This window comes from Acomys minous, assembly GCF_964271855.1.
Source record: "Acomys minous genome assembly, chromosome: 8".
Taxonomy (NCBI): Eukaryota; Metazoa; Chordata; class Mammalia; order Rodentia; family Muridae; genus Acomys; species Acomys minous.
The window spans coordinates 77,853,138-77,878,827 of record NC_140489.1 but is presented as its reverse complement, the minus strand read 5'-3'; the positions used below and the strand labels follow the sequence as shown (position 1 = coordinate 77,878,827).

General features: G+C 41.8%; 2 protein-coding genes across 20 annotated transcripts in view; one reads left to right on the top strand and one right to left on the bottom strand.

The window, feature by feature from the left end:
• HDAC9 (histone deacetylase 9) overlaps positions 1-813 on the bottom strand; it is an 861,568-nt gene extending 860,755 nt beyond the window's left edge. For 8 of the 19 annotated variants that reach the window (XM_084791698.1, XM_084791708.1, XM_084791711.1 and 5 more), the window contains exon 1: positions 457-812. The gene's annotated coding sequence lies outside the window, so the exon portion shown is untranslated. Of the gene's footprint in view, positions 1-456 lie in introns of all 19 variants that reach the window. The other 11 variants (XM_084791688.1, XM_084791707.1, XM_084791710.1 and 8 more) reach the window with 8 other exon arrangements.
• Positions 446-25,370, top strand: LOC311604121 (uncharacterized protein; the record flags this gene model as incomplete). The annotated part of the gene is given in 4 exon segments (XM_084793648.1): positions 446-1,161; positions 24,546-24,735; positions 24,738-24,921; positions 24,924-25,370. Coding segments are annotated over 4 exon segments (1,497 nt in total). The 3' UTR covers positions 25,331-25,370.
• Between the last annotated feature and the right edge of the window lie 320 nt (positions 25,371-25,690).

The following is a 25,690-nucleotide window of genomic DNA, read 5'->3' as shown; positions in this document are numbered from 1 at the left end:
ACAAGTGGGTGATGTCCTCAGAGCCAAGCTACCAGCTAAGCAATCAGGGATCAGGGAACGCCCCCCTGTCCTCGCCGCATCCCATCACCACTGAGACACCCCCAGTTTCCCTTAACAAGCTTAGGATTCACCACTCCCCTCCACCGGGCACTGCATTGCTTCCTCTCCCATCCTCCAACCTCCTGAACTTTTCTGAAAACCCAATATTCTGCTGTAGTGACTTGGAACTGAAGCGCCCCTCCAAACATCAAAGGTACCCCACTAAGTATTTCTCCCCTCAAGCAACACGTTGGCAGTACAAACTTTTCATTCACAGCTTGGATCCGACAGGAATAGGTTGTGTGTTGGAGGGTGGGGGGGATCGGGTCAGCGACCCTCACCTCCCTCGCCTAACCAAACGCCAGGGTCTTGACCAAAAACACCACCCAGCACCCAACTTCTGACAATGGTACTTACCAAGCTCCGGGCTACAAGACGCCAAGCAAGTGGTGTGGAAGTCCTGGCAGAGATGCTGTCAAGCCTGGGAGCCCGACAGGGAATGCCGCGGCGCACCCGGAACACGCGTGGCCCCCAATTCCCAGGGCTTTCCCGGGCAGCACCAGACCCGGCTGAGGTGCCACTCACCTCCGCCCGCTCCCGCCGAGGCTGTGCGCCTTCCTCCGCCCCGTGCCGGCGACCCCCTAACTTCGCCCCCTTCTTCAACCAGCCATCTTCCGCAGCGCTGGAGGGAATGGCAAGGCAGGAGGCCGAACGGGGAGGGAAAGTTGCCGGCGGGGCGCGGCGGGGCGCAGGCGGCGGGGGCGCGCGAGGCTGGGGCGCTGCGCGCCGTGCGGGAGGCGGGCGGCGGCGAGCTGCGCCGAGCGGGGCGGCGCGCGGAGGACGGGCTAAAAATAGCGCGTGCTGGGGAGGGGCGCGAGGGGGACGCGGGTGGGAGGGAGACCGCGGGGCCGAGCCCGAGCCCTGGCGCGGCTGGGCGCGGCTGGCCGGGGAGGTGACCCGGCATAGGAGCCTAGCAGCAGGGACACCTGGGGGCGCGGCACGGCGAGTGCAGAAAGGACGCCTGCGGGCAGCAAGGCAGGGGCCCTGGGGGAGACAGGGACAGCTAGGGCCACTGGGTGAAGCTCCCGGACGAAGAAGAGGGGCTGAGGAGGAAGGCGCCAGGTGAGAGGCGAGCCTCCCTGGCCGGTGCGGATGAGGAGCGGCGTCCCGGGCCTCGCCTTGCGCGCCCTCCAGCCCTGGCCGCTCAGGTGCGCGCCAGGCCGCTCAGACCTAGGGGGGCCGAGCACCGGTGAACCCTGGGGCAGTATCTCGCGCGTCCCTACACAGGCACGGTGCTTCACCATCCGGGAATTCTTAAAGAAAATGCGGTTGCGTTGTTGTTGTTGTTGTTGTTGTTGTTGTTGTTGTTGTTGTTGTTGTTGTTGTACCAAATGTAAAATGTGAAGAAATATGGTGGTGGAAGTCTGATTTAGGTTTGCCGCCTTGGCCAGCTGCACTGAGAAGGGGAGCAGCGATGCTCTGGAACCCTCACTGGCAGAAAGGAGGCACTGGTGGGTTAGGGAATTGCCTAGGGGGCGTCTTCGGTGGTTCATATTTTGCCTTGGGGACTGAAAAAGAAATTAGAGCTATAACTTGTCTATACTAGTACTTCTTATGTCTGTAAATCGCTTTGTAAAGTAGGCAACTCTGAATATTTTATTAAAGAAGGCTAATCCTGAGTATATGCTAAACATAATGCTAAACAGCTCGCTCAAAAAGGCTAATAATTATAATAATAAAGTGGTGATCTGAAGACCAATAAAAACAAGTGTCTACCTGTAGGTTTGTGGGTTTCCTCTGTCCCAGCTAGCACACAGATTATACACACGCACAGAACCAGAAAGACCTAACCCAGGGCCCTCATTTTCAGCTCAGGGACCCAGGATCAATATGATTTGTGCGAGGTCTGGCAGTGTCTGGGTTCACCTCTAAAACTGACTCCCAAAGCCGTAAGGCTGGGGTAATTTTAGGGCTATACATTCTGTAAAATGTAAGATGATTCACGATTTGTAGTGGGTATAACTATGAAAGCTAGGTGTACCCCTCGTTTTGCCCCAATCATAAATTCCTACTCCAGAAGTGCAAATGGTCAGTTGTCCTTATATTTGAAAAAAAAGAAAGAAAGAAAGAAAAAGAAAGAAAGAAAGACAGACAGACAGAGGTGCAAAGAGAGTAAGGGATGGAGAGTTGAGGAGAAAAAAAATCACTCAGTTAATGGTGCCTTCAGGTAGTCAAGTAGCTTGGCTTCTTGTCCCTACTAGCAAGTCTGTTAAAGAATCTTGATAGTGGCCCTCGGCTGTGAAGCCATTTCGTATGGGCGGAACCATTTCAGAGATGCTTCTGTAAAAATACCTCATGACCTTCCACAGCTTGCCTTTCAAAATGGAGTCCTGTCTGACTTTGTCAAGTGCCCAGGGTTTTTACCCTTTCTTTGAGGTTCTCTTTGCCTACCAACAACCCCAAGAGAAACGATAACCCTATATCATCTCTCAAAAAGGACTTTCTACAAAAGTGTGATTGAAACGCATAAAAATGTAAGTTTCTAGGAGCTCAGAGGTCACATGAAACAGACCTTTGTGTAACAGTATAGACAGGAGAATTTGGAATGAAATTTGCTCTTATATTTGGGCGGCTTGTTTTTAACTTATTGCTCTGTCCCTTTACCACACAATATGTAGTTCATACCAGAGAGCTTTCCTCTCTCTCATTCTACTAGATCCTTCAGGGCCAACTCAGAGAAAGAAATTGATGCCTGTTACTGCTGATTCACATATTTTAAGTTATAATTTAACAGAAGATATTATAGTTTCTTCTAACACTCATGCTTTTTGTTCAGGCCTATGGTGTACTCTTTGTGATTCTGTGTTATTCTATTCTGGCTTCATCTCCTCCTCAACAGAACAATTCTTTTTTATTTCCAGCATTTTAATAGGCTTTTTTTTTTTAAAGAAAAGTTTTAGATTTGCAGAAAAATAAGGGCTATAATAGGCATTGGGTATTCCTTATGCCCAAATCTAGAATATCACCAAATCTTAATGGTTTTTAGCTAATACAATAGGATAAGTGGAAAGTCACACACCTAACCTCATATAACTGGTTGCTTTCAAAACCCAGATAACCTAAAAATATTGAATAAGATTACCTCAGGCTTAATATTTTGGAATATGTGGAACAAATGGGTTTTAAATTTAGGCCGAGTCCCATCCCCCAAGAAATGTAACTGTGTGAATATTTAAAGCATAAAAAATCATAAATACAAAACCAATCCACTTCTGGCCCCACACATTTTGGATAAAGAATACTAAACCTAAAAAAGAAAAAGAAAAGAAAAGAATATTCAACCTGCGTATAGAATTATAGCATGCCCTGTCACATGTAATACTTACTGTCATGATCTGCTTTCACCAGCTTAGGACACTTCCTGTAGTTAACAAATGGATAATCAGACAGTGTGAACCTAGGGCCACAGTTTGCCATCATATTTTGTTACTTTTACACAACTTCCCTTTTCTGTTTAGGATCCCAACTAGGATTCTGAGTTATGCTAGTCATGTCTCTTTAGGCTGCTCTTCACCTTGACAGTTTCCCAGATTTTCCATGTTTTGAAAACCATAATGTTGAGAAGTATTGGCCATCTTTTTTATAGGTTGTGCCTCCATTGGACTAAGGCTGGAGTTGGAACTTCTAGGTTCCTCTCCTTGATTTGAGTCAAGAGAATATTATAGTGGTGAGGGCATCACTGAAGCATTGTCGTTGGTCTCTGTCTGAAATAGTGTTTGTCCGCTGTCTCCACTGTACACGTGCTCTCTTCTCTGTCTTCCTGTCCCCTGCCTCTCTACAGGAACTCCCAGTGTGCAGCCCACACTTAGGAAGTAATGGAGAGTGAAGAATAGGATTAGACAGATTTCTTCCTCTTAAAAAAGCTAAGAGGATCCAGACACAAGAAAGATGACAGAACAAGAATTTTTGATGCTTCTCCCCTATAGAAACATCAATGTATTTAACACCCAGTGGGGGAAATTTTTATTTCCTGGGAGAAAAGAGAGACATGAGCCCTAGACTTTATCTCAGAATCTAACTCCACTTTACTCAATAAAACCTAGTATTAGGCAGGTCCTTAGACCAGCCCTCTCCTGTAGAGACAAGCTCTGGACAAGGCCTAAAGGATCCAAACAAAAGAAAGGGGAAAAAGAAGTCTGTGGAATTTATGTAACAGCATCAAAAGAGCAAATGCTTGCTGTATAGGATAAAAAAAAGGAAAGGAGAAAATTGGGACACAAAAATATTTAAAGAAATAACAGCAAAAAACAAAAACAAAAACCTTCATAGATCTAATCAAAGATGTAAATATCAACATTCTGTAAGATTGAAGTTTTCTAATCAGATTCTATCAAAACAAGACCATACAAAAATGTGCTATAATTAAGCTGGAAAAATAAGTCAAGACAAAGAGGAGTGAGGTATAGTTCAGTGTTAAAGCTTGACCTGGGTTCAGTCCAAACACCAAAACACAGGGACAAAAGAGACAGATCCTGAAAGCATCAAAAGAAAAAATGTATATCACACACCTAAATGTTCAATGAGACTAATAATAGATTTTGGAGCACCAGATGTAAAGGGCAAGAGAAAGAGGGCCGCCATATTGAATGTACTAATGGATAAGAGTAGCCAAAGAAGAATGTTGTACCCAATAAAGTTGGTTTTGAAAATAAAAGATAAAAATGTTCCTAGGAACTAGAGATGAGGGAGTTTGTTACCACTGGTCCTGACTCACAAGAAATACCCAGCAGGTCCTGGGGAGATGGTTCAACACATACATACATCATTTGCCCTGAATGAGGACAAGAAAAGCCAGATGGACATAGTGCCCACCTGCAATGCACTTCTTGGTGGAAACTGAAGATTCCCAGGGCAAGCTGACTATGAGCTCGAGGTCCATCAAGAGACCCTGAACCAATATAGAGAGTGGAGGACAGTCAAAGAGGACAGAAAAGTCAACCTGGAGCCCTCGCACAGGCATGCATGAACAGATGTGCTGACACACTTGAGAATACACATATACCCATCCATGTCACATATAAACATGCATAACAGATAAATAAATTTCTTCACACTCCTATTAATAGCAGAAAATTATATGAAAGTATAAAACTCTCCAGTACAAGTGCTATTGTAATAATGGGCACAAGTCACATATCTTAAATGTGAATGTTAAAGAAGAACCACTAAAAGTGACATGGCTCATTATAAAAAGATGTTAAATTGTGACACCAAAAATGTAAAATGGCAAGGGTAGCGTCTACTTGTTGTTTATATCAACAAAGTTGTTACCAGCTTCAAATATCTGTCATAAGCACAGACTGATTTAGGCAAGTTTCCCCATACCTACAAGGACATATAATACACAAATGTGCAGGAGATACACAAAATGCGTAAGAACTGATAAAAGCATGCCAGTGAAGGAAGTAACCTAATCACAAAGGAAGAGGACAAAAACAGGGATGAAGGAACAAATGGGCATTTATTTGAGTATAAATTGGCTAAATACTCCAATAAAAATTCTGTCATTGAATACATGGAACCAACTACATGATCACTATGAAAGGCTGGCTTTACTTCTAAGACCATGTTAAAGCCAAGGATACTGGTTCAAGCTTTCAATCTCAGCACTCAGGAGACAGAAACTGGTGGATCTAAGAGCTCAAGAGCAACCTGTTCTACATAGAAAGTTCCAGGCCAGCCAGGGCTACAGAGTGAGACCCTGACTCAAAACAGTTACAGAAGTCTAAATAAAAAGTAAAACAATGGGGAAATAGGTGCTTTAGGAGATGGCCTAGTTGGCAAAGTGTCTTGCAAGCCTAAGGACCTGAGTTCAGATTCCCAGTACCTAAATGCCAGGTATAAAACTATGAGCCAGAACTTCATAGACTCAAACAGGCAGATGCCTAGAGTTCATTGGCCAGCAAGTGAAGACAAACGGATAAGCTTCAAGATTCACTGAAGAATTACTGAGGAGCCCAGGGCAGTGGCACACGCCTGTAATCTCAGCACTCCGGAAGGCAGAGGCTGGTGGATCTCTGTGAGTTCCAGATGAGCTTGGTCTACTAAGTGAGTCTGGGACAGACAAGGCTACACAGAGAAACCCTGTCTTGAAGAACAAAACAAAACAAAAAATATATAATGTGGACCTCTTGCTCCCAAGTGCACACACACACACACACACACACACACACACACACACACACACACACACGAACATGTACATACAAAGGATGGAAACTATATTTTAAGCAGGGCCTTTGGTAGCTAGGCATATGTCAGACAAAAGGAGGCAATGGATGGTTTATACAATGATAAAATGATCAACTCATTCAGAAAATATCACAATTTCAATCTGTATGCAGCCAACATAGGAGAGTCTACATATATAACGCAACTATCACTAGGTCTGAAGGAAGTAATAGACTGCAGTGCAATGATACTAGAGTGCAGTGTTAGATCAGCCAGGAAAAAAGTCAATAAATGACAGACAACTTGCACTCTACAAATAGACCCAACATGTGCAGAATTCCATGCAAAAGCAACAGAAGACACATTCTTCTCAAGTGCAAGTTGATCATTCTCCAGGATTGGTCATATGTTAGTGCTCAAAGCAAGAATTCAAAAATTTAAAAATCATACCTTTCTAATCATAATGATATGAACTAGAAATCAATAACAGGGAAAATTGGGAAAAGTTTAAAAATATATAGAAATTAGTAGCATTAATGAATTAATAGCACCTGAACTAGCAGTAGATCAAAGAAGAAATTAAAAAGGAAGTTAAGAAATATCTTGAGACAACAGAAGTGGATATACAGCATAATACAATGTGTGGGATAAAGCAAATGTGACTGTAAGAAGGAAATTTGTGGAAGAAAATGCCAACATCAAAGAAAAATGGTCTCAACCCTTACATTTCAAAGATCTAGAATAAAAGAATAAATCAATCTAAAGTTAGAATAAAATGGAAATTAGTACTACTATCAAAACAGAAATAAATTAATTAAAAGTTAGATGAACAAGAAGAAAAATCAATAAGACATAAAATTGATTTTATAAAAAGGAAAACAAGTGAAAATCCTAGGGAAATGAAAACTCAAGTAAATAAAATAGAAAGTGAGCATTGCAACATAGAGAAAAGAGATGAATAACAGAAGAGTGGAAAAAGCCGTGCGCCAACACATTACGTAACCAAGAAAAAAACAAAATGTCCCATGCACACATTGGAATGTTCCATGAAGAAAGAGAAATCCTGGGTGAACCAACAATGAGTAGAGAGGTTGAACCAGTAACTAAGAGCCACCAATCAAAAGCAGTTTGATGGCTTCATGGTATAAGTCTATGCTGTAACTTGCTTAATCTTTTTTGCATAAATATAACCCCCCACAATGGAGTCCTACTTTAGTTTTGGCATAACTGTAGCTCCTCTGTTAACACTTACTTTTTCCTTTAGCATAACAGAAGCCATTTTGATCATAAGGTGAAATAAAGTTCAAGCTCTCAGGCTCTGCCTGCTTGAGAAAAGATATAGCCTTTACTTACAATTCAATAATTCAGTACTTGCTACTTAGAATAAAACAATAGATGATAAGTACCTGTTCTGCATGAGTTAAAGATAAATGTATGTACTGTTCGAGTTAAACTGCAATGCCCAGCTGTGGTCCTGTCTCCCAGAAAGCTGAGTACCTGGAGTAAAAATTATCTTTCCTGCTTGGTTTTGGCATTCCCTTCTAAAAACTAACTTTGCAAATGGCTCAGAGTCACAGCCCAGATTGTATCCCTGACCAGTCTTTGTTCAATGTTCAATAAACTTCTATCAGTCTGAGTTTGGTATTCCAGTGGTCAATGTGCAGCTATTCCTGAACTCTAATATCTAACTCCTTGAAAGTTGTTTTTCCCCCAAACTGAAGAATAATAAATACTTTGAAGTTCTTCTTCGAGGCCAATAGTACCCTGCTACCAAAGCCAAATAGAAACACAAAAAGAAATTTACAGACTAATACCCTCAATGAACATAGATGCAGAAGTTCTCAATAAAGTACTAACAAACAACATTCAACAGCTCTTTAATCTACAACCATGATGGATAATGTTGATCATCACCATACTGGATGGAGAATCACCTAGGATACTAGGCTCCTGAGCATGCCTATGTGAAACTGTCTAGATCGGGCAAGTCATATGCCTGAAAGGACTATCTATATTAGATTAGTTGAGATGTAATGCTGGATTCTTAAAACAAAAAAAGTGAGATGAGCAATAACATCCCTCTCATCATCTGACTGTGAATGTGGACGCCATGTGATCAGCTGCTGTGGCTTCCCACTATGAGGCACTGTACCCCCTAACTGTGAGCCAAATAAAACTTTGTTGCCAACTAGGCCACCTCCTTAGACCCTTAGTTTCCCATTATTTTGCTTTCTATTTAGACTTGTTTACTTGTTTTGAGTCAGGGTCTCACTCTGTAGCCCTGGCTGGCCTGGAACTTTCTACACGTATCAGGTTGGGAGCTCTTAGATCCACCAGCTCCTGTCTCCTGAGTGCTGAGATTAAAACCTTGGACCAGTATCCTTGGCTTTAACATGGTCTTAGAAGTGAAGTCAGCCTTTTGTAGGGAACACATAGATTGTCCCATCTATTCAATGACTAGAATTTTTATTATATTATTTAACCAACTTATAGTTAAATAAATTGCCCATTTGTTCCTTCATCCCTGTTTTTGTCCTCTTCCTTTGTGATTAGATTACTTCCTTCACAGGCATGCTTTTATCAATTCTTATGCATTTTATGTATCTCCTGTGCCTTCTGTCCTTGTGGTTATGGGGAAACTTGCCTAAATCAGTCTGTGCTTATGACAGGTATTTGAAGCTGGTAACACCTTTGTTGATATAAACAACAAGTAGACGCAACCCTTGCCATTTTATTGTTTTTGGTGTCACAATTTAACATCTTTTTATAATGAGCCATGTCACTTTTAGTGGTTCCTCTTTAACATTCACATTCAAGATATGTGGCTTGTGCCCATTATTAGAGTGGCACTTGAACCGGAGAGTTTTATACTTTCATATAATTTTCTGCTATTAATTGGACTGTGAAGAAATTTACTTATCTGTTTGTTTTGTATGCATGTTTATGTGTGACATGCATGGGTATATGTGTACTCTCATGTGTGTGGGTACATCGATTGACAGAAACTGAAGAAGGTGCAAATAGACGCACAATATTCATAGTGGTAGCCCCTGTCACGGGGACTACAAGTGTATACAGTCATGCCTGGCTTTGGTTTTGTTTTCATGCCTCCATAGATTTTGGGGGAATGAACCAGGCTCATCCTTGCCAGGTAAGCACTTTACCAATTGAGCTTCCTCCTCAGGCCAAAACGTGCTCTCTGAAACACATTGGGTAACAAAAGCTTGCTAATCCATTCATCACTTTTGGGGAAATTGACCTTTAAGGAACGATGGAAGACGTTGCAGGAAGGCTCTCCAATGCATTGTAATTCTCTTTCCCTTGACTTTCTCCAACACAGAGGCTGTGAAAATAAATAATGATTTGAAAATGTTTGCTGGACTAAGGATGTAGCTCAGAGGGAGAAAACTGGCAAGATCTTGGGTTCAATTTTTAATACTATAAGAATAATAGATAAACTACAAGTGTTCCTTTCATTTTCCTCACTAATAAGATTCGGTCTTCTTTAGTGGTGGTGTGCCTCAGCATTCAGTGGCTCAAGGCTGTTTAAGCCTGTTTAGCACTCTTGGGAAAGTAGTTGCTTTCTGGATACATGCGCTGCCTATCTTCTGTACCCTTAACTCTTAGGAATTTTTTTTTCTTTCTAGAAAGCAGATTTAGTGGCTGGAATAATCATTTTGTAGGAGATAAAAAAGCACTGCAAAAATCGTAAAACCTTGATTTTTGAGCCAACAAACCAATACCAGCAGCTGTAAAAAAGAACTCCAGACGTAAGGTTAAATTAGAAAAATTTTAGTTTGCCAAGCTACTGTTTATTTTATTTTATTTTTTGTTCACAGCTTAGTAAACACTAATTCTTAGAGGCACTAAAAATAGTTTTTCTTGAAAAGGCACTTCAAATTCAGGTATCTTTAAATTTGTGTATATTAATTCATATGTCAAACAACATCTCAAATTCAGAAATGAACACTGAGTTCATTCAACTCTAACACCAAAGAAAACACAGTATTAGGACATACTAAAGACATAAAAGTAACATTCATTGCTTCAATGTTTTCTTCTTTGACTTCATTGTCATGAAACATCTGTGTTGTGGTAGGAACTTTAATTTACCTACTGATAGTATGTAAGTAAATATAACCATACATTTATTTTAGTATGTTTTCTTGCAATGTTAGCAGATTGCATATAAGGTACATAAATCTTCTCAACATTAAATATTAATAAAAATGGATATTAAAGCTGTTCTGTTCAATGAAACTCACCCTGAAATATCTACATGCATGTCAAGGCTTTTCTTCAATTGCTTAACGGTTCAAAAGCTTGGTTGACGGCCTGCTAACATGAACATAATTACAGCACGTCATTTGTCATGTGACCTAACGCAGATAGAGTACTTCATAAATGAGCAATGAGTTGTGACTAAATGCTACCATGTTCCACATGGTTTTGTGTAAGATGGCCTAGTGGGTATGGCTCTGGCTTCTAAAGCCTGATGACCTGAGTTTAACCCCAGGGACTCAGCAAGTGAAAGGACAAAGCCAACTCCCTTAACTTTCCTTCTGACTTCCATATATGTAGCATATTGCACGTACTCCCCTCCCCCCAAAACAAACAAATGTAATTTTTAAAGACAGAGATTTTTTTTTTAGTAGAGGCCATGTATCCTCCAGTGTTCATTGAGAATTTAGCAGAGGAATGAAATCCTTAATGGGTCCATCACAACCTCTGTTACTGAAGGATTCCTGGAATCCAGTGCTGCAGACCTATGAGCGAACTGAAGTGAGTGAGCAAAATAGCCTGTTAATCCCCTAGAGGAAGTGTTAGCATCAACCCTGAGAAAAATAGTTTCTAAAATGAGATGACTTCTAGACAAAAAAGTGCTCCGTGAGAACTGGAGCTTTTATGAGACATACTATGAGTGTGCTCAAATATTTTTCTGGATAACAAACAGAATGAAATCCCAGCCATGGAGAGATTTGACAGTGGTTTTGGAATCCTCTGTTTTGCTTGCTGGGTCATCTCCTGGCTCATGAGACTCCACTCTTTGCCCAAGGTGTTTTCCGAAGAGCCACAGGCATACAGTCTGACTCAGTTTCCCACATGTTGAGGAAACCCAAACTTTAGAGCTGCCTTAGAAATCACTCTGGAAATTCTCTGTTCTTGTTCTGTGCTGTCCTTTATTCCCAGAGTTCTTATGGTTCAACACTTTCATATTTGGTAATACCTAGAGAAAAAGTCATGTTTGGAGGATCTTGATGATCATAGATATTTGCAGTCATTGTAAGTAAAATGATCCTAAAGTATGACCCGTTGGCCTTAGCAAACTGTACAAACAAGAGTCCCCACATTATAAATCACATGAGATTCACTCCCAAGAGCTTAAGGTAATGATCAGTGCTTGCAATCCCACCACTCACGGGACAGAGACAGGAGGATTGGACAGTTTAATCTAAATGGTGAGTAGTGTGGAGAGGAGGAAGAAGAGGGGGAGGAAGAGGAGAAGGGGGAAGAGGAGCAGGAGAAGCCATCCATCTTTGGCAATATATTCTGGCAAAATTTCATAATCTATTACTTCTAAGTAAAGTACTTCTAGCTTTTCAATGGCACAATGTAAATGTGCATTAAAAATAATATAGTGTATCTTTCATAATATTCTGCACATAGTGGGTGTGCAATTAATTTTGTTGACATCATAATAAAAGGATTTATTTCATTCAATAAATAGCAATGATTTTTTAAAAAAAAACATTTTAACACATGCATCCTAAACAATCACAGACAGGCTTGGCAAGATTGACTGACCATCAAAACAAAGGCAGAGAGAGCAGGGCTGTGGCCTTGTGATATGAGCTGACATCCCTGGAAGCTCACGGCTATGATTCTGGTCACCTTTTTCTTCTTGGTGTGTTTTTGTTTCCAAGAAGAAGAAGAAGAAGAAGAAGAAGAAGAAGAAGAAGAAGAAGAAGACAACAACAAAGATGAGGACAACAATGACAAGGGAGGAAAGGGAAGAGAAGGAGGGGGAGGAGGACAAGATTTTCCTTATCTGGAAGATTGTTGCACTAGCGGGAAAGGGCATGGAGCAGCAGTGGGCCACAGGAAGGCTGTTAAGGATGCAGCTTGAAAGGGCAGTCTCTCTAAGCCTGGTGTTAGTGGGTAGGAGGCGTGGCCCCTTAGGGCATTCCAAAGGGTTTTCAACAAGATGAAGTTTCTGATTCTTTCCCTCTAAAGTCAACTACCAAACAGCTACCTCAACCAATGCCACTATAAACATTTACTGCCAACTTTACTTTAAGGAACACTCTTTTGACTTATGTGAGGTAATAATGTGTCATTTTGTTTTAAAATTCACATTTCTCTGGTAATTTGAGAGATTAAAGATGTCTTCATATATACGTTGGGCATTTGTATGTCTTCTTTTGAGAAATGTCAGTCTCCATCCATTATCTCTTCTGGCAGAGCCGTTTTCTTGCTTTCGGATTGCTTGAATTCCTTATATGTTTTAGATATGAGCTTTCTAGTGGATGTACCTTTTGAAAATATTGTCTCCCAACACATGGATTTGTCTCTTCACTCTGTTGATTGTCTATTTGGCTTTGCAGGAGCATTTGTTTATTTTTTTTCTTTAGTAGTCTATTGCTTTTGTTTCCATCCGAGAAGCCATTGTCCAGACTAATGACACAGAGCTTGCCCCATGTTTTACTTTCATTCATGTGCATACATATGCACATGTTTCTATAGATTTGTGCATGCATGCATGGATGTGGAGGCCAGAGGACAACCTTGGATATAATTCCTCAGGTACCATTCAACTTTTTTTCAGGCAGAGTCTCTCACTGGCCTAGAATTTGTCAATCAGGCTAGGACATATGGTCAGTGAATCCAGAAATCCATATTACACATGGAGATTACAACCATGCAACATTCTGTCAGGCATTTTCTACGTGCTTTCTAGGGACCAAATTCCGACCCTTATCCTTGCAAGCGAAGTACCTCAGCCACTGAGCTATTTCCTCAGCCCCTTCTCCTGTATTTGTCTAGTAGAGTTACTTTTGAGAGGTTCTTATGTTGAGGTTTAATCCATTTAGAGATGATTTTTATGTGTGATGTGCAAAAATTTCCAATTTAATTCTTCTGCATGTAGACATAGTTTCTTAATACAATTGATGTCAGAAAAACTATCCTTTCCCTGTTATGGGTACTTAGGACCTTTGTCAAAATTGAAGTAATATACATACTTGTGTTTAATTCAGTGCTTCTTATCCTGTGCTCATCATCAAAGTCTGAAAGGCAATAGTGTGCCATTTGCATTATAAAAGCTTTATAATGTATTCAGAGGCCAGGAATTGTGACCCTCTGGCTTAGTTGTTTTGTGTAAGATTATTCCAGCTACTTGGGGATTTTTATTGTTACAAACAAATTTTAGATCGTTTTTATTAGCCTGTGCAGTCCATCCAGCAGGCCCCAAACCAGTATACACTTCCTCAGAGAACAAAGTGGGTGGCACCTGAGATGTGACATTTGAGGTTAACTTCTGGCCTACACATATAGAGAGATAGGGGTATGAGGTCACGTGCAGGACAAGACATGTTTTGTTACAGAAGGTCAAAGATCTTTTTTTTTTTTTAAGAATGTCATAGTTCTTTAGCAGTTTATTCACCTGATTTTGGCAAGTACAACTAATTAAACTCACATGTGCACCTCTACCTGAGCATCTCCCTCTCCTCCAAGTCTAACCATGACAATTATTGGGTTATGTTTGTATTTTGTTTCAAGTTCTTACAAAGAAAGATTGTTTCCCATCTTCCTCTAACTTGTTCTGTCTTCTGAGCCAAACTGCAAATGCTCAATTTTCCAAAACCTTTGTGAGGGTATGGGTTAGTTTTATGGTATGGCCTTCTTTTTCTGCTGTCCCCAATCTAAATCTTCTGCTGTTTGCTTCTGAGACGTTTATCTGTGGACATTAAAATCACTGAGCACAGCTTTCCTTCCTTCCTAACTGTCTATAAATGAATACGTTCTCTTCCACAGTTCTTTGGAGACTATATTCATAAAACAGATTTTGAGAATGCTCTAATGGAGAAAAAACTCTGTTTCAGATTGACTATTAATTAAAACTTGTTTTGAAAGAGCTTTGATCAGTAAAACTTTTAGACATATTTCTACATGTAATTATAACACTATAAATTTTCTTAAATTATATGAAGAATTTTTTTAATGTTAGTGTCTGGATTTTACATATCATGAGTTCTAGTGATTTCTAAGTTCTTTATTTTTATTTGCAAATAATTGCAGAGTATTTTCAAAGCACCAAGTAACTTAATTTCTGTTATATCATTGTCTTTTTATAAGTCATGATAATATTTATGTTTAAAATATAAAATGTTATCTTGTCCATGCTGAAAAATAGCAATAAAAAGCTTTAAAGTGTGCATGTCCCATGAATGTCTTCACTTATCAGGAGAGTGGGACAGAGGGGAGGATATCCTATTGGGACTCTAGGTAAGAGAAACATGGGAGAATGGGGAAATAGAAGGATCCAGAAGGTCCTAGAAACCTATAAGAACATTATGACGGGCAGATCTGGGCCCAGGGGTCCTGCTCAAACTTTGGCACCAGCCAAGGATAATACATGCAGTAAACTTCGAACCCCTACCGAGATCTAGCCAATAGACAGGACATTCTCCACAGTTGAGTGGAGAGTGGGGTCTGACTTTCACACAAACTCTATTGCTCCATATTTGACCATGTCCCCTGGATGGGGAGGCCTGGTGGCACTCAGAGGAAGGATAGCAGACTACCAAGAAGAGACTTGATACCCTATGAGCATATACAGGGGGAGGAGGTCCCCCTCAGTCATAGGTAAGGGGAGTAAGGGGAAAATGGGAGGGAGGGAGGAATGGGAGGATACAAGGGATGGGATAACAATTTAGATGCAATATGAATAAATTAATAAAATATATATTTTTTAAATGCTTTAAGGTTTTTCATGTCACTGCCAAAATATTTTTAAAGAATAAAACACCAGCCACTGCTGGCTACATTTTCACAAACTGTCAGGTCATTCTGAATAAGGGATCAATGAACAAGACAATAGGAGATCAGAGCATAGGGCGCCACCGTGGATTTGTGAGAAGAGTGACACTACTCAGAAGCCAATCCTCAACATGGTCAAGTGATAAGTTTTACTCATCTTAATTTCCTAATGTTTCTTTGTAAATCTTTCTCTTTCTTAAAAGAAAGAAAGAAAGAAAGAAAGTATAATACAAGGTCTGCAAATATCAGGGCAATGAGGAGGTAATAACAATAGATAAGCAATTAGCATAAAACTATACTAACCCGCTTTGATATGCACAATTGCCGGGTGAACTACCTATCTCTTCCACTGTGTCTTGCTTCCTGGAATCCATGAGCACAGCTGTTTTGAAATGTATTTAGATATATGTTCTGGCTCTAAAAACTTGCGCTTCGGGCCCCCTCCTATCTTATTAATGAGAGCAGGTGACTTTGCTGTGCCTATCTCTGCAGAGTGCAATAGACAAGGCCCTGCGTCCCTCCCATAGTAAGGAGTCCCAGGGACTAACAACCCGATAGCTCCTTTACTTCTTCCTATAATGAAATCCACAATGAGAAGGCAGTTAAGGCAGGGCAGGTCTGTTTGGCTCGCACTTTGAGGGTGTAGTCCACCGTGGTGGGGACGGCATGGCAGCAGAAGCTGAGGCAGCTGATCACATGGTGTCTTTAGTCAAGAAGTGGAGCAAGGCAATGCTGGTGTTCTGCTCCCGTTCTCCTATTTATTCACTCTGGAACCCCAGACAATAGGATGGCACCGTCCACATGCAGGACCTCTCACCTCAGGTAAACTTTCTGAAATGTCCTCGTAAACATACCTAGAGGAATGGTGCTCCTGTGGTTCTAAATTTAGTCAAGTTGACAAAAACTTCGCTTGAATTTCGTAATGCAAAATGCACTTGGTCTATCTTTGAAAGTGCCCATAATCCTTACTAACTCAACACTGTTCAAAAATCCGAAGTCTCTTCTTAAATACAAGGCAATCTTTTAAGTGTGAGCACCTGAAAACATTTGTTTAAAAACCAAATCACACCTGTGCCTAGAAGCGTTGCAGGTGTGGCTGCTGTGTCACATGTGCGTCAGTAGGTGGCAGAGAGAAGAGACGCTCTGTCTATTCTCAGTGTTCTCACCTATGAACATCTGAATGATTAGTAGTCTAACAGTCCCGGGGGGGGGTGGGGTGGGGGAACAAGCCTGAGAGGACCTCCAGTCTGACACCAGGCAGGCCCAGTAGGCTAAGAACCTTGCCTGGGGCTCATGGTCCCAGGTGGGAGTGAGCCACTTGGGAGAGCTGGCTGCCTCCTGGGGACATGGTGACCTGGCCCATCTCCTCATGTGGGCATTGTGGGAGAGCTGGCTGTGTGGGCCTGAGAACAGGAAAGCTGAACCTCTCCCTAATCACCTACAGTACTCAGGAGAGCAGCCCCTGCGCGTTGTGGAGTTGCAGGCGAGCTGACCGTGAGGATGTGAGCATGGGAGAGCTGTCCCTACCACTCATCTCCCAGGAAGTGTCATGGATGAGGAAGAGCTCCTTTTCCTCTTGCCCCTTGTCACCTACAATAGGCAAGAGAGCTGGGCCTGAGATTATCAGAGTAGGACAGCTTCCTCTGGCCCTTAACTGCTGCAGCACTCAAGAGATCAGGCCTAGCACTTCACCTGGGCAGCACAGTAGAGCTAGCCATGAATGTGGGGGTTGTGGGTGAGCCATCCCAAGGATGTGAGTGCAGGAGAGGTAGGAGAGGCAGGCCTGACTTTTCTCTGCTGGGAAGTGGCATGGATGAGGAAGAGATGCTCTACTTCTTGCCTTCTGATCCCTTGCCATCTACAGCAGTCAGAGGGTGGGCCCTGGAGTCATAAGAGTGGGAGAGCCAGCCATGTCCCTCACCAGTTGCAACACTTGGGAAAGCAGGTTCGGCCTCTCCCCTTGGCAGCAGGGTAGAGCTGGCACTGGTGGCTGGTGGGCCAGCCTCAAAGGAATAAGAGCAGGAGAGCTAGAGGACTGACCAGCTCAGACACCTCTCAGGCCCAGATCCGGGGCTTTGAGTTGGCCCATCCCAACATCTACTGCATCGATGAAGGGGCCAGTCCTACAGACCCCAAACTAATGAATCTCCATGGCACAAGGCAACAACAGGCTATTGGAGAGGAGTCCCAGTGAGGGTCCAGTACTGACAGAGTAGAAGAAGCCAGAGGCCATGTACCAGACAAAGGAGTCATTGCAATGAACACTTGCAAGCAAAGAGCTATGGGTAAAAGGGTATACTGTGGTATACTGCTGCAATACAACTTCCATGATGAGACTTTTTTCTTTGTTATGAGGGAGGTTGCAGGGGAGGAAGGTGGTATGAGGGGCAGGGGAGATGAGTGGCATTGCGGTGCGCGATGTAAAATTCACAAAGAACCAATAAAAAGTTTAAAATAAACCAAATTACACACTTCTGATGCACAATAACACAGGAAAATATTTCCATTCTAATTAGAAAAAAATACGGGCATAGCAAAAAAAAAAAAAGCTTGAATGAGAGGAAGACCCATACCCAGCAAAGCCAACACTAAACCCTGTGGTTCCATATCCAATATCTGGAGTTCTTGAGAGAATATTCTTGGCTCCAGTAGACAATCCCACTCCTCCAGGTCTGCAGCTTTCCAAGCAGGAGACCTGTCTCTTAGACTGGTTCCGTTGTATTCCTTCAGCTATCCTTGGCAGATGTCTGGCAGCCCTAGCATTTCCAAAACCTTACCATCTTTACTGTAGCTTGAGCTTCTTTGGTCTAGCCTCATGCATTGGCCTCTAGTGGCTTCCTTGCAGGGAAGCTAGCCCTGGTACGCACTGGCTAGCCACAGGCTATTTTCTGGCAACCTGTGGTAAGCTTCCATGACCATGACCCTCACTCTTGAATAGCTTATGCCTGCAAAAACCAACACCACAAAGACAACTCAGGAATGATCAGATTGGGAGAAATAGTCTTCGCCAAGGAAAAATATAACAATTTGTTATTCAATAGCCCAAATGGTCAGCCCCAAAAACATATTTGCAAGCAACATTATATAGTCTGAGCAGGTTATATTTAGGAATGTATATGTATATGTGTATACATAGGTATATAATATATAATGCATGTAACAATAATCAATGGAAAAAGATGCCATGCATTTGAAATAGAGCAAGAAGGGGTACATGAGTGGATTTGGAGAGAAGGCAGGGAAGGGAGAAATGACGTGATTATATTATAATCTCAAAAATAAAAGAGAAAAGAGATCAAAGATAGATTTTAAAATTAAAACTTAGAAAAGAGATATTCTTTTCAAGTAATGTTTCGTTTTTCCAGCATGGAGCCTCCCATGGATGAGATTTTTATCCTTGGGGGACGTTTCCTATTGTCGCAGAAGAGGGCAAGGTTTCCTTTGACAGCACTCATGTCTGTACTCTTCTCTTCCAAAACTTTATCCTTGTCCACGCCTTTCTCGTTGCCGCACTTCACACTGCCACTTCTTTCTGCTTCTTCTCACTAGAGGCTGTATTAGTGCAGAGAGCAACATCCATAACAGATCCAGAAGGCTTCGCTGCCTCAAGTCCACTGCTTGCTCATTCAGTCCCATTCAGGAGACAGACAGAACACATCCCGAGCCTCTGCCAGACTCAACACTAGTGCTTCCAACTTAGTTTTTGAGAGAATTATGAGCCGATAATCCACTGCCTACCTTTCCAACCCTCACCAGAGTGACCCACTGAGTTATGCTTCAGCTTCTCTAGTGTCCAGCCCCGGGCTCTTCCATGGCTGCCCATGCCAAAGGCTTGTGGACCTCACGTTCAGGTTTATCGCGCCATGGCCTTACTCTGCAGTACCAATGTTCTTTATTAGTTAACTACTAGCTACTAGAGGCAATTTAAGGGAAGCAAAGCTTACTCTGGCTAGCACTTTATAAGTGTAGTCCATCACAGCAGGGAAGGCAAGGCAACCGAAACCTGAGATGGCTGGTCACGTTATATCTTCAAGTAAATAAGAATAAATAATGGCACTTGCTTTCTCCTTTACAGTTAGTCATGTATGCCACCGACATGTAATGGGTGGGTTTTCTTCCTTCTTCCGTTAAATCTTTCTGGAAATACATTCACAGAAACACTGCATGGTAATTCTTAATCCATTCCAGATGACAATGAGGATTAACTTTCACAATACTATAATCAGATTAATTAATGTTTTCTTATATAACAGACACTAGGGATGATACCACTATACAGATTATTCTAGTCTGTTTTTATAACAACCCTGCAACTTAGGCACATAGAATTGTCACCACTGAAGAAGGCCAAGTAAAGTTAATTACTGCCCAAACCCCACAGCTAATGAATGAATAATGGAGCTTAATTCAGACACAGGCAGCCTGACTCCAGGGCCTCGCTCCTAATCAAGGTGCTGAAGTAGCAACATAGAGTCCTACTGCATAGTTTTGAATGCAGAAGACAAAAGATTTAGTACGGAGAAATAATGAGAGAAATAAGGAAGCTCATAATACTTTAACATAAAGTCAGCAAGTCCTAGGAAGACTCACATTCGGCAATCTTGATTACTTGTCATCTCTTTGTCCTTTGCAATGGCATATGCAAAGAGACAGAAAGAGCATCGAAAACAGCATTCCTGATCAGCAAGGCCAAGAGAACCCGTGAGGATAGTTTGAGACAGATTATGCTTATAGAAGGAGAGCAGAGATCAAGACCAAGGGGAACAAAGAAATAAACTTGGATGTAGATCTTTGGCCTTTCAGGACATGAACTACTTTTTCATGAGGAGGTACTTGTAGTCTAAACTACACCCACACAAATTTGTCTTTAACAGATCGGTACTGCAGGGCAAACCTAAGTCTGAATTTAGTGGTACTTTCATGTGTAGCCCATCTTCTGACTACTCACTCAAATGGCACCAGCTTACTAAATATAAGGTTTAGTAGGAGTTTATTATTCTTATCAGTAACAATCGATGTGGTCAGCATGATCAACATCTTCATGTAAGTCAGCCATTTTCTTTATTTGAATAATCTCAGTACAATAACAGCCTAGATCTCAACCAGGCTGAGAAAAACGCACTGATCTCAACCAGGAGGGAACTGAGGCTTACAGAGCTAAAGTCACTCATAGTTCCAGGTTTTGATAGTTATTGGGTCCCTCATCCTACCCTTTCTCTGTAACCAGGTCAATGGCTCCCTCCCTCCTGTCTTCCCTTTTCCTCTACAGGCTCAGCCTCATGAGCGAGTGTCCTGAATCTCTGACATATGCCTTTTGAGCCTATCGCATAACAAGTTGGCTATTTCTTTTATCCCTAGATTCTAATACTGGACCCATGATACACTAGCAAGGGAAAAGTTTGCATTTCATTAAAATGTAAGTTCTGGATCTGGGGAGATGGCTTAACAGGTAAAGTGCTTGCTACTTAAGCAGGAACAGGGACGCTGCAGAAGTCATATAATTCCAGGCATGGCTGGAGGTCTAAGAGACAGACCCTGAGAGCTCTGAGATGCCCAGTCAGTCTAGCCCAAATGGCAGATTTCCAGTTCAGCAGGGGATGCTGCCTCAAAAAATAAAATGGAAAGTGATAGAGGCAGACACTCAACATTAACCTCCTGCCTCTAGACTTGCAGGAGTGTGTGCAATGCCATACTTGGGTACACATACATGTAGCACACTCACGTACAGAGAGACAACTTTCATTCACTTTGGTAGCATGCATTAAAGTATATGATAAAACAGCTCACCCCAAGTAAACAAATAGCTGGCTGAATGCATCAAGAACTGAGCTCATGAAATGTTTCACTTCTTCGTGGACTTTAGCCATAACTGTTCATTTATGCTCAGCCTTCGTTATTATGAGTTTGTGTTATCGGTAACCAGTAACCAGGTCACATTTTCAGTTTAATTTCAATTTAATTTTCATTTCCTAGTAATCAGGTCACATCTTCCATCTAGAGAAAATTCTATCTACCCATTCCAGGTCCTTTCTCTTTCCGATCCAGCTCTGGGCCCGGGGCTATTGTCTGCATGGGCGGGGAGTCCTTGTCTCTATGCTCACAGTGGAATCTGGCAAGCAGAGAAATAGCAGAAAAAGAAAAGTTTGGCTGTGTAATTTAGAACCACTACTCTCAGTTCGGTTTGTAGACCACTGTGCATGGTCCTCTTCAGCCTGAAGTCTCACAGCCACAGGGCTCATGGGAGTTTGTTACCTCACTCTGTGACCTCTAAACTTCAGGCCTTGAGGTCTTAAGAACTTGGTACTATTGCTGCAAAAATACCAGAACTTCTCCATCCGCAGGCACTTTTGCATTAGCTGTTGACCCCTTTCCATCCTGCCAGCACCTCCACCAGTCAGCACTCAAGCCCTCTTTGCTCCTAAGAAGGTGCCATGTGTTTTCTTGTCTATATTGCAGTATAAGCTAGCTCCTGCTATAGTAATCTTTATATCAGGCAACCACAAAAAGTAAGCAATACAGCTGTCATGTGGCTGGCTGAAGGGTTGTTGCAGAGCACACCAGAAAGCTTCATCAAAGCCCGGAAGTCAAAGGCATCCCAAGAACAAACACACCCGACTCAATTCAAGGTATCTCCGCCATGTTTGTGTTCCTCCAAGCTGAAAATGTCACAGATAAGAAAAAGCTCTCTTTCTATCTCTCTCTCCCCCTCTGTCTCTCTCTGTCTGTCTTTGTCTCTGTGTTTCTATCTCTCTGTGTCTCTGTTTCTCCCTGTGTCTCTCTCTCTCTCTGTTTCTCTGTCTCTGTTTCCCACCTTCCCCCGTCTCCCCCTCTCTGGCCCCTCCACCCCATGTGTGTATATGTGTGTTTCTACTTAAGATGTGATTCCGGTACTTAGTGTGTGTTGTCAAAGGGTGAATCTAACAATAATAGTATTGACACGACAAGTGCTAGCCTGATTTTGCCTGTCAAAGAAAAGCATTCTTAATTGTACTTTGTTCATAGAAGTTACAATAAAAAAGTTGTACTGTTGTAAGTCTTCAAAAGAAGGTTGTCAATATATCCAAACATGCAAAATTGGAACAGATTAGGAGAAAAGCAAAAACATTCAGGTTTAAAGCTAATCGGTGTATATAAAGAAAAATAAAGGCATTTCATTTCATGTTCAATGACTTCATTAGTGTGGAAAACTAACAACCAAACTAATACTTGAAAAGTACAGTATAAATTTTAGAGAGACTATTACTGACCACATATATATTTAAAATGAACAAAATACAAGCGAATGTAATGATTGGCGATTAGCCTAATAATGCAGTAAGGAGATTTTTTAGTTAATTATTAATGTATCTGTTTGGGTCTATATATATTTCCTCGTTATTCTCTCAATTTTCCTGTGCATTTTTGAAATACTTAAAAATAATATAAATCTATACTTCTTATGGATGCATTTATCTTTATCTCTTAAGAAAAGAAAAGGCCTGACTAGAAAGTGAATCCAAGTCACTGTAAATGCCCTGAACTATTGACGGCATCTTTCTACTCCTCAAAGAAAAGAGACCTTGAGCTCTTGTTCTGAAACAAAAATTTCCTAGTGATAGCCAAAGCTCTTGGAAAATAACTTAAACAGCTATATTTGAAGAGTATGCATTGCTTTGCAATTAAAAAAGAAGAAGAAGAAGAAAGTGCTATGCATTTACAGCATGTCTGGTAACTGTGCACCCCCCCCCCTCTGCTGCCCACATTGCTCAGACTTGCCTACCAACACTCAAGAATGAAGTGTTACTTTCCCTAAGTCTTTGACTTGCTGATAAGAAAGATACATTTTGTCATCTTTAAATATGAAATGTATCCATGTTTTTAAAAATAAACTACTTTATCGCCTGACAAAGACTGAGGTTTAAAAAAAAAAGGACACAAGATATAAATTGATGTTAAGAGAAAGCTCACTGGGGAAAATAGTTTTTTCTCCTTGTTTTTCTGACTTAGAAGTTTTCAGAGTAAGAAGCAGCTATTTACACAGAAAAGGCTAAAAAAAATTATAGGATAGCATGCTATATTTTAAAATCCTTATATTGAAGATGCTATTTTAATATATTTCATATGGAATTATAGAAATCCTCTTTACTGCTATTTCAAACTGATTTAAATTCAAAGTAGCCAAAATATTAATGCTACCCAGAATACTCCTGAGAATTAGTTTCAATATTTCATAATTTTGACTTTTCTAAAATTTTATGATAAAATTATGATGTATTACAAAAAGTTTAATTGCTTGGACAACTTGAAGTTAATGATAGCGTAATAAACTTGTCTTTATCTTGGTTTCTTCTAAAACAACAAGGAAGCTTTTTCTTCAAAGCCTACATCCACAAAAACAAAAAGACTCAGGGAGATGGGGAGATGACAGCGTCACAAGCTTGGAGGCAGGAAAACAAGATGGATGAATGGCAACTGACTTAGAAGACAAGCTAAAAGTAAAACCACAAATGAATCAACTTGAGAACTAAAACAAGCCATCTTGGTAAAAGTGGAAAGGGAAAGGGAAAAGAGCTGGGATAACACAGGGCCATCTTCAATTGTTCTGCACGCTGCTGGGATAACACAGGGCCACCTTCAATTGTTCTGCACGCTGCCAATTCTCCACAATCATTATAGCACCAGTCTGTGCAGACGTCAATATCACCAGCTGGGAATTTTCACTTGTCTTTTGGGGACAACTGACCATGAATCCCTGAATAATGGAAAACTAAGAAGATGCATCTGCACATTACATTGCTAACTAATGCGATTACTTGCCTGAATTACAGGGCCAAGGCTCACAGGCACTGATGCTCAGAAGTTAAAAACTGCCCCAGCACCATCCTAGACATCGTCTCGATTGACAGTACGGTTTTCCTACAAGAGAGTGAGAAGGTGAATTATGGAAGTTTCAGAAGGAAGATACTTATAGGGTGGGGGATATTTGAAAATAAAAGTCTGTGGGGGTGGTACATGACTTTATTTCTAGCAGAAGCAGGTGTATCCCCCAGTTCAAGGTCAGTTTAGTCTACAGAGTAAGTTCCAGGACAGCCAGGGCTACACAGGGAAACCCTGTCTCAAAAAAGACAAAAACAAAAGAACAACAAAACCAAACAAAAATGAAAACTAGAAAGGAAAAACACGCTTCTTCCTCGGGAAAACACCAAATGGCGGGTGAGCAAGTGCAGCAGGAGGGCCCAGACGACCCTCGGGCCCAGAATTAGGAGCTGCAGAGGATTCAGCAGTGGCAGCCTTCTTAGGGGTCATGGGGCTCGTGGAGGAAAAGCCGAAGACAAGGAGTGGATCCCTGTCACCAAGCTGGGCCGCTTGGTTAAGGATATGAAGATCAAGTCCTTGGAGGAGATTTATTTGTTCCCCCTGCCCATTAAGGAATCTGAGATTATTGATTTTTTTTCCTGGGCTTATTCCTAAAGGATGAGGTTCTCAAGATCATGCCAGTGCAGAGGCAGACACGGGCTGGCCAGCGGACCAGGTTCAAGGCTTTTGTCGCTATTGGGGACTACAATGGTCACGTTGGTCTTGGTGTTAAGTGCTCCAAGGAGGTAGCCACTGCCATCCAAGGAGCCATCATCTTGGCAAGCTTTCTATCATCCCTGTGCAGAGAGGCTACTGGGGGAACAAGATGGGCAAGCCACACACTGTCCCATGCAAGGTGACAGACCGCTGTGGCTCTGTTTTGGTGCGTCTCATCCCTGCCCCCAGAGGCACTGGCATTGTCTCAGCTCCTGTGCCCAAGAAGCTACTGATGACCGGTATTGATGACTGCTACACATCAGCCAGGGGCTGTACTGCCACCCTGGGCAACTTTGCCAAGGCCACTTTTGATGCCATTTCCAAGACCTACAGCTACCTGACACCCGATCTCTGGAAAGAAACTGTGTTCACCAAGTCTCCTTATCAGGAATTCACTGATCATCTTGTGAAAACCCACACCAGAGTGTCTGTTCAGAGGACCCAGGCTCCAGCTCTGGCTACCACATAAGGGTTTTTACAAGAAAAATAAAGTGGATTAATTCTGTTAAAAGAAAGAAAGAAAGAAAGAAAGAAAGAAAGAAAGAAAGAAAGAAAGAAAGAAAGAAAGAAAGGGAAAATATGAAGTTTTGGGATGTGTCTCTGGGCAGCGGAGGCACTCACTGAAATCTGGAAGAGTCCCTTTTGTACTTTGAGTCCAATCATACTTAGCTGGGACAGCTTCACCTTCCTGACAATTCTCCTGCCATGTTCTCTACGCTTACAGTAGGCAACCCACAGGAAAGAATACTACAGGGAGACTCCTGCTGGGAGAAAATGGAATCCCAGCAATCCAGAAAAAAAAAAAAAAAAAAAAAGGTCAGTGTCCAAG